Source organism: Nematolebias whitei, chromosome 15 (assembly GCF_014905685.2).
Source record: "Nematolebias whitei isolate Nwh7 chromosome 15, NemWhi1, whole genome shotgun sequence".
In the NCBI taxonomy this organism is placed as follows: Eukaryota; Metazoa; Chordata; class Actinopteri; order Cyprinodontiformes; family Rivulidae; genus Nematolebias; species Nematolebias whitei.
Window position 1 is genome coordinate 43,700,573 of NC_056512.1, and position 9,721 is coordinate 43,710,293.

At 39.2% G+C, this 9,721-nt stretch overlaps 1 protein-coding gene across 1 annotated transcript in view; it reads right to left on the reverse strand.

The window, feature by feature from the left end:
* LOC119421881 (progranulin) overlaps positions 1 to 9,487 on the reverse strand; it is a 13,149-nt gene extending 3,662 nt beyond the window's left edge. The window contains exons 1-8 of the mRNA XM_037689248.1: positions 9,347 to 9,487; positions 7,063 to 7,200; positions 6,840 to 6,968; positions 4,468 to 4,549; positions 4,256 to 4,362; positions 3,970 to 4,123; positions 1,439 to 1,536; positions 1,101 to 1,343 (exon numbers count right to left, since the gene is read on the reverse strand). Coding sequence (XP_037545176.1) covers positions 1,101 to 1,343; positions 1,439 to 1,536; positions 3,970 to 4,123; positions 4,256 to 4,362; positions 4,468 to 4,549; positions 6,840 to 6,968; positions 7,063 to 7,200; positions 9,347 to 9,487 — 1,092 coding nt within the window. The remainder of the gene's footprint in view (positions 1 to 1,100; positions 1,344 to 1,438; positions 1,537 to 3,969; positions 4,124 to 4,255; positions 4,363 to 4,467; positions 4,550 to 6,839; positions 6,969 to 7,062; positions 7,201 to 9,346) is intronic.
* Between the last annotated feature and the right edge of the window lie 234 nt (positions 9,488 to 9,721).

The following is a 9,721-nucleotide window of genomic DNA, read 5'->3' on the forward strand; positions in this document are numbered from 1 at the left end:
TACCTTTTGGACAGCAGTGGATGAAGTCTGCACAACAAACAGCCTGAGGATAAAAAGATGTGAAAGATAATAAATCATCAACGTCAGCAGACTGCTGGCTATTGAAAGGTCAGAGAGCAACGTCAATCGTGAGTGTTTCCTTCATAAGAACCATCCCACCGTTGTTTGTTGGCTGATAGAATTCAGAGCAAGGTTGACCAAAGACAGAAATTCAATCCAATTAAATTTCAATTCAGTTCATTTATATAGCGCCAAATCACAACAAAGTTGTCTCAGGGCACTTTACAGGAACATTTACGTACATAAAAGCCAATTAGTAAAGTTCTCTATCTAAGGAATCCAGCAGACAAGTTGAATCTTGGCTTTGTTACAGTCTCCCAATTTGACGATTTATTGTCTCCGACCAGCAAATGGACGGGGGGCTTAAATTGGCAACAGCCTTTTTGGAAACCATGGCTGAGAACGGCGAGTGTTTAGTGACTTCGATTCTCCTCTTTACCAGTTAGTGGTAAGCTCAGTTTGAACATGAATATGTTGAAGGTAACGCCATTGTAGAGCAGCCTTGCTATTACGATCTTGCTCACATTGAGGAAGTACTAATTTAAAACCACCTGGACAGTGCAGAGCCGAGTAGAGATTTTGCGAGTCATGTTGAGATTGGACGATAAAAAAATTAAAAAAAAGACATCATAGATACAATTAATCCCAGATAAAAGATTTTCAAGAAGTTGCATTTTTTCTTACCTCTGGAAAAGGACAACAACCCCAGCCACCCTGTAGGGTTTTACAACATGTAGTACCATCAGGACAGCCCGTGGTGCCATCACATGGGACGATGTTCACCTGGAGTTCAACATCTTTTCTGGGAACTGAGGGAACCTTCTTGACCAAGGGAGCAGACAGGAGTCCACCATCACATGTCTGAGCAGCCAGGTTACATGTTCTACCTTTTGGACAGCAGTGGATGAAGTCTGCACAACAAACAGCCTGAGGATAAAAATAAAGGTGGAAAATCATCCACATCTAATAGATACCATTTATCCCAGAATTTTCCACTTTTTGATAAAATTCTCTAAAAGAATTTGTATTTGTTTTGTTACCTGTGGAAAAGGACAACAACCCCAGCCACCTTGTTGGGTTTTACAGCAGGTGGTGCCATCAGGACAGCCCACGGTGCTATCACATGGGACAATCGTCCCCTGGAGTTCAACATCTTTTCTGGGGATTGTAGGTCCCTTCTCAACCCAAGGAACAGAACCCAAGTTGTCATCGCAAGTCCTTCTAGCCCTGTTGCACTTTGTACCTTTCGGACAGCAGTGCTTGAAGTCTTTACAGCATACAGCCTAGAAAGAGTAGGAAATGTGGAAAAGGCTTTTCTTATTTAGAAAAAAGTATTTCATTAATACGATGAAGGGGAAACTTTAAGGACAAATTGTACCTCTTTTAAATGACAGCAGCCCCAATCCCCTTTTTTGTTCTTACAGCACGTAGAGTTTTCAGGACAGGCTGCCGTTTCGTTACACGGGACTTCAATACCTGGAGAAAGAACGAAATGAAAATGATACCAGAATAAAGACCGTCGCTTGGTTCTTTTTTTACATAAAATGTCTGACTGATAAAACAAATATCCGTCACAGTTTCAAGCTGTTTGTTAACTCAGCTACTTGATAAAATGCCAGGGCTACAGTTTGTATCATGTTTTAATCAGAGGAAAATGTCGTCAGTATGTTTCACATCTGTTTTGCAATCAAACTTCTGCATAACAACAAAGTCCATGCTCAATAATCCAGGTATACAATCCAACATTTTTCAGTCGGGTCAGGCCTTGACTGATGTTTCCTTGACTGATGAATCCTTCCGGAATGAAGGCGAAACGTTTCAGCACAAAAAAAAAAGAAACTGTCCAGATGACCTGACTGAAAAATGTTGGAAACTTCTGCATACTTTTTACTTCTTTAAACCATATGACCAAACATTCAGCTCAATCAACAGCGTTGGTAAGACTTTTGGTTGTTGCAACTTTCATACTCTTTAAAATATTTAACTTTTTTAAATATAAAATGCCTCACGAGAAATGCATGAAAGTTTCTACAATCTGTATGAAATCTGCTCCAGCGTAGTTGCTCTAATTTTTTATGCTTCTTTTAGTTTTAAGCCAATGTGCTGATACCTTTAGCTACCATTCTGCTATTGAACTTTTAGTTAATGCAATACGACTTTTAGATTGTAGCTACCATTTTTTTGCTTTTAGCCACCATTTTGCCAATTTTACCATACCATACCATTTTATTTATAGAGCACTTAAAACAGCGACAATGCCAACCAAAGTGCTGTACAGACAGAAAAAACAGGCAACACACAAAATGAAGTTAAATCAGAATAAAAACGGTTAACTACGGTTTTGCTGATTTTAGCCGTACCATCTGATTTGCTCTTTTTTAAATACGATTTTGCTCGGGTTAGCATATGTACTGCTAATTTTAGCAGCTGTTTTGCTCATTCTAGCTTTAGCATGTGTTTTGTTACTTGTAGCTACTGTTTTGCCAATTTTTGCATTAGCATTTGTTTTGCTTCTTTGAGCTAATGTTTTACTAATTTTTACTTTAGCTGATATTTTGTTACTTTTGGCTATGGTTTTTGATAATTTCAGCCACTGTTTAGCTAATTTTAGTTTACAGATACTTTTTCTCTTTTCTGTTCTGTTACTTTTTGATTGTATCCACAGTTTTGTCACTTTTAAACTACCGTATTGCTGACGTTAGCTTTTGCATCTGAATTGCTCATTTTAGCTGCCATTTTGCTAATTTTAGATTTAGCATCTGTTTTGTTACTTTGAGCTTATGTTTAGCAAATTTTTTTGCTTTGGCTTATGTTTAACTAATTTTGGCTATGGTTTGAGATAATTTAGCTACCATTGTTTTGCTGATTTTAGCTGTTGCATTTGATTTTTCTACTTTTAGCCACAGTTTTGCTAGGTTTATCCTCTGTTTAGCAAATTTTAGCTGTAACATCTGTTTTGTTACTTACTGCTAGTTTTGCCAGTTTTAACCGTTTTGCTGACTTTAGTTCATAACATGTGGATTTTAGCTGCATGTTATCTTACAAACCAGTTCAAATTGTTCCAAACGTGAAAGGTTTTCATTATGATGGGAGTATTTTCTTCCAAGGTCGACCACGTTAACAAGACAAGAAATGTCACTGAAACGTCCGACCGTCTGAAACGAGTTTAACCTGTATGGTCATCAGTTCTCAGCTCGATTTCAGACTCTCAGAACTGACATTATTCCCCATCAAAACACTGATTTTTAGAAGGATCACACTTTATTCACTTCAGTGAAGATTAACAGCCAACGCACGCTGAACCCGTCGGAGGCGTACTGAGACAATAAACTGTTACTGATCAAACAAACTGTGATAACAGCTGTTTGTTAAATGAAGCCGTTCCCTGAAGAATATCACACCGACCGCCAACGGTAACTCAAGCTAAACTAACCAGACTGAACACTGATAAAAACCTTGTGGATTTTCAAAAGAGACAGTTTAGAAAGGATTTTATTATAGCCACACATGTTCTGGAACCAAAGTGACCATTGTTGATGCTAAACTTTGAAACAAATCTGGTTGGAATCTGAAGGTGCATCACGTTTCATCTTACTGAAACTAAACTGGACAGAACTGCTGGTTAGACGAAGAAAAGCTATTTTAACATCTACATTTGATGAAGAAACTATCATTTGGATTCATCGTGTAATTTTTCCTCTTTATTTTTCAGTCTGAAAACTTTCACGTCTGATTCAGAGCTCAGCTGCCCTAGCAACAGATGACACAGTCACTGTTTTCTCTAAAGGAGGAAGTGGATTGGCTGCGATCATTTCAGGAAAAATTCCTGCTACATTATCACCTGTCTTGGCATTCACCTTATCACCAACTGAACAAACAATTCCACCCAGGAAGCACGCTCAGGCTGACCTTGCAGGTTCTCCCAGTCCGCCCTCTGCCTGGCAGGAAACTTAGCCCACATCGGTAACTCCTTTTTGGTAGATGTGGAAATACACTTCATGTTTTTGGTGTCGCATGTCGTCCCTTCGGCGCAGCAGTGCTCCTTATCGTCGCAGCACACAGCCTGTTCACATGAAGTCATGTTAGGTAGCTCAGAACCACAAGATGTGGCATGATGGGACATGCAAATCCATCATTTGACCTCCCCCCAGCTGTGGTAACATCAACACATCTGTATGAAAACAACATGGTGTACCTTTGGCATTGGACAGCATCCCCACTTTCCTTCTGGAGTTTCACAGCAGCTCATACCTTCTGGACACTCAGACACGCCGTCATTGCACAAAACGGTAGTCTCAAATTCTTAAAACAAAAACCAGAATAGACAAAAGTTTAAAAACTCATATATTCACGTTACCTGAGCACAATATTGAAAAATATAAAAATTAAAAAACCAGGGAATTCCACCTTTTTTGATGCAGGAGCGGCTGTCGATGCTGCACCGGTGTCCCTCAGGGCAGCAGTGGTGTCCATCAGAGCAGGAGACTCCCTGTTTGGAAGTCAAAGAATTAAAAATCAACCTCGCCACAATTGTTACAGCCAGAATATGACACTGATGCAGATAAGCAGTTCACTGCTCCTCTACATCAAAAGGAGTCGGTTTAGGTGGTTTCAAAATCTGATTAAAATGCCTCCTGGACGCCTCCCTTTGGAGTTTTTCCAGGCATGTCCTCCTGAGAAAATTTCCTGAGGCAGACCTAGTCTTCACTGGAGGGATTATGTATCCTCTCTGGCCTGGGAATGCATTGGGATCCTCCAGGTGGTGCTGGAAAAAGTCTCTGGGGAGAGGGAGGTCTGGGCTTTCCTCCTGGACTTGTTGCCTCTGTGACTCGACTGAAGATGAGCGGTAGAAGGTGGAGATGGAAACTGAAGGTGGTATGAAGGTTTTAAAAGTAGCATTTGCATGAACAGCTGTGACATTTTTCATAATGGAGTATAAGATGGCAGGAATCCTCCTCTCTCTTGCCCACTGTTGGATAAAAACGGTTGGATCCGGCTCGAAGGACCAAAATGTTGGATAAAAATATCCTTGCTTTATCAACTTAAATAAAGGAGCTCACACACAAAGACATGAGAAGATTTTTAACAAAGTTTACTTGCAAAGGCAGCGTTCACACAGGCTTACACAGATGTTTCAAAGTTACGTGCTTAAAGCCCCGTCATGAGAATCTGCATTGGACAGTGTACAGGAAGTGCCTTTTATACACGCTCATCAGCACGATGACCTCGGCCTCTTAGACTCGGAGGCGTCAGGTGCCTGCAGGCTCCTCTCTGAGAGAGAAAAAGAACTCTCTGTCCTCACACACACGAGCCAACATTAATTTAACATTAGCAGCGATAAACATCCATAAACCTTTACCTAAATTCCCCTGACACCCACTTTCACATAAATCGTGACCGGTGGGTCCAATTTAAACTCCAGCGTGGATCTGATATACATTAATTTTGATTTTCACATGATTTTCTTCCTATAATCTAACCTAATCTTGCAACTTGCTGATTTGTTGTCGCATAGTTGTTTGATTTAAAAAGAAACCATAAAAACTAACTGTACAGTCTGAAGAAAGTGAGTTTAATTCTGACGATTGTACAGGAGGAGGTGAACTATGGAGTACAGCTGCTCCTTAAAACGACGCCAATCTTGAATAAGTCAGCAGTTCATGTTTTATAAACCCTTACACCATCATCAGCCTGGATTGAATAACATCTATGTCAGAAACAAGCGCAGATGAAATGGATGTTTTGCTCCATTTTAACAGTTCTTATAATCAGCAGATGCATTTACCGGAAGTTTCGCTACCTGTTCTAGGCAACTTTCGTTGATTAAAAAAGGAAGTGTGGATGAAGTCTATTGTCCAACCACTAACCGTCAGCAGAACTGAAGCTTTTATATTTTTTACCACAGACACCAGAGATTTGACCACTTTCTGCAGTACAGTACTGCAGGTTTATCTTCAGTGATGTGAAACTGCTTTGTCACAGGAAGTGAAAACGGTGAAAATGTTGAAGTTCACCAGAAAAAGAGCTGAAAGACGGCATTCTTTTTTCATCAAATCATTTAATCCCACCTGAACTGATGGATCATTGCTTAAATTAAAACAAACATTAAAAACAGAATAAAATAGGTCATAACTTGGAGTAAATGCATTTGTGTTAGGCACAGATATGCATAAGGTGATTTATTAACATTAAGGAACGTTACAATGATCCGAGACAATATCTGGTGTCTGATCCCTACACTTAATTTACAGCTTATCACTGCATTATAAATATCTACAACTAACATTATACCCTAAAAATTTGGTTTACAAATGCTTATTGTGTTTACAAGGTAGTAACTTAGTCTGAAATGTTTAATATAACAATTAAATATATAGGTGAACAGATTTGGCTCACTATTTGGTAAGAAACTGGCCAGTTTTGACCCCGTCACCCTTAATTAATGCATAATAAACAGTTATTAATGACTTATAAAGTGTTTATAGAGGCATTAATAATGCCTCTATAAACTATTTATTAGCCATCTATAAGGGGAGCCTTATTTTAAAGTGGTACCGAGAAAAGTTTTACAAATCATTGTTTTATTGTTGGGACTCAGTCAAGCCACAGTGAGTAAAAGATCTTGGTTTGGTGTTGAAGTTGTACATAGTGGACCAATAGGAAACAGAGTTGTGAATGGAAATAATGCACCTGAAGCAAAGAAGTGGTTTTGATAGATAATAAAAAACAAACAACAATAACAACGCTTGAAAAAGCTCCATCTGAGCTGGTTCACGTACCTTTGCAATGGGACAGCAGCCAAACTTGGTCGAAGCCTTCAGGCAGGAAAACTCCGGCGGGCACCGCGACTGGTCGGGACACGTGTTCTCAGAGTCCTCGTCCATGGAGGTCCTGATCATCTGGAAGGACTGCAGAGCAGCGGATAGGAACGTCACTCAGACGACTCAAAATGGGTTAAAAAAAAAAATAAAAATAAAAAAAAACGAAGGATGTTCATCATACTTTGGAGACCGAGGAGAGATCTGCAGAGGTCCTCTCCGCCCACGGGATGGACACCGTTGCATTCACACAGCTGGACGTGGCCGAGTTACAGGCCGTGTCTGCTGGACAGCAGTGGACGTGATCCTCACAGCACTCAGCCTGAGGAGACAGGAGCTGAACTTTAGCTGCTTCATTAAACAGCTAGGATCAATAGCACTATTCTAGAATGAGCAACTATTTAGAGCAGAAAAGGCAGAAATTATATTCAATAATTAACGTTTGATATGCACACATGTTACATTCGGGCAGGAATATTCAACTGGTGGCTCAGGGGTCACATCTGGCCCACGAATGAGTTATTTAAAATAAAACAAGATGTCAAGTTGTAAATTTAATTAATGCAACAATAATTGGTGGGTGTCCAGAGCCTGAGCAATTTAGTTTAAAAGCTTTGGATGAGGATAAAGTTATATGAAAACATTTTAATAAAAATACATTTGGCTACTCTGTACAATAATTTTCACTTAATTCATTTAAGTCAAGATAAAGTGGATGTAGCTTAATACAAATAAACATAAATAAATACATAAAATAAAGTAATAATCTGTATCCACAACAGAGCAAAGCTACTTTGTTAGCAGCTAATGCTAATTTTTTAAGCAGATTTTTTAGGGTTAACCTTAATATTAAGACTTAGTAACATATTTAATGTAGCAACATATACGTATACAGTGGTCCCTCGTTTATCGCTGTTGTTTGTGACCACGCCCACCTGCGATAAGTGAAAACCGCAACGTAGGGAGAAATTAGTTCAAGTTCAAGTTCAGTAAACTTTGTCATGACACGTGCCAGGCTGCAATCACACTCATCCCCCGTTACTCCCAATCTCCGTCTTTAAATAAACAAATTTAAATGCTGTACCATTTTAAATAAACGATCCATGCATGGATTATTTATTTAAAATGTTACAGCATTTAAATTTAAAATGTAGAGAAGTGCAGCAGGACATCAAAGGATGTCACACAGCTTCATCTCTGCAGCACGGAGCAGAAATGTACTTCTTGACCAGTTACACTGAAACAACTGAACATATACGTCCTAAAATAATTAAATATAACTTTTAACACTTTCATATTTTGTGGTTATGATGATTTTTACGACGTGACATACATTGAATTTTAAGTTGGAAGACAAAAGTCGATCGGTGCATCTGGACAGCAAAGGGTTAACCCTTCACGAGAAATGTGTGGGCGTGGCAGAGATCATGACAGGCTGCAGGAGGGAGCTTCCCCCTGCACTTGTGGGCTGCACACAGGTGCAAAATCATTTTAAATTATTTATTTTAGATAAACAGTCCATGGCTCATCCATCTGTCAGACAATTGTGTCATGTCCAGTCTTACTTTGAAAAACAGCGATATAGCGAATCCGCGAAGTACTACTGTAATAGAGTAATAAAAAGTTACTTTATAAAATTGTTGAGGAGAATTTTGTTTGAAGATTTAGGTGACGTTGTTGCTACTTCAAGCTAGCTTTAGCTAGATTTGGTTCAGTGTTAACTGTTAGTCTTATTTTAGCTGCATTTTAATTATACGCATTAAGGAACAAACAAATTCAGACAAAATGCCACTGACGACTGAATTTCATTCACTCAACATTTATTTATACAACTTAGTCTCATTGCGCCTCGAGGACTCGTTTACAATTTGAGAATTTGCAGCAATTTTGTTTTGCTCTTGTGCAACAATGTAAATAATCTCCTGCAGCGATAAAAATGATTAAATTATATAATTTTAGAGGGACTCCAGTTGTCCAAATATCTAAATTTAAACAAACTGCAACAAACATATTTTACAAATCAAAAAGGAAATGTGTAATTTGTGTAAAAATAATGCATCTGTTCTTAGCTCTTAGCGTGAGTTGGTCGACTGGATATTCCAGATTAGGAGCCAAAACTGAGTTGAGCCTTTCAAGTTTCTGTCACGAAAGACTAATTGTTGTTTAACGTACAAAAAAATCCCCAAAAATCAAAGAATGAGAACATTTTCTGACTGAACTGACATAAATTCACTCTCTAAACCTGATGAAATCGACTGAAACAGACAACACAAACAAGAACTCTTATTTTTTACAATCAAATCAGTTCGGCTGTCTTCCTGCAGTTTTGTTTTCATGAAGTTTAGCTTTTTAAAGGTTTTGTAGTTATGAAACAAGGCCACACAGAATGGTTATCATACACTGGGACTGAAGTGTTTAATTTTAAACTCAGTACAAAGAGGAAACATTGCTCTCTGCGCCTCGCCCACCTGATCGAAGGGGCAGCAGCCGAAGCCTCCGGCTGGGCTTCTGCAGCAGGTTTGACGCTGTTTACATCCGCCTCCATCTGGACACTCATCTGCACCCACCAGAGCCAGGAGGGCCCAACAGATCAGAACCCATCTCTGCATCTGCAGGGAAGAGCACACAAAACACAGAAGGGTGGGAAGCGAAAGTGAAACTTCAGCTCTTTAACTCTGGACCTTTTTTTCTTCTGGAGTTAAAGTGAAGCCACATTCCAAGGAAACAAAAAGGTTTTTGCTCAGAGCAAATAGACATGCAGCTTTTCTCGACCTGGCGGCTGTAAAATAAAACGAGGTGAACCAGTTTTCTACTGGGGAAAAGAACAACAAACAAACCAAATA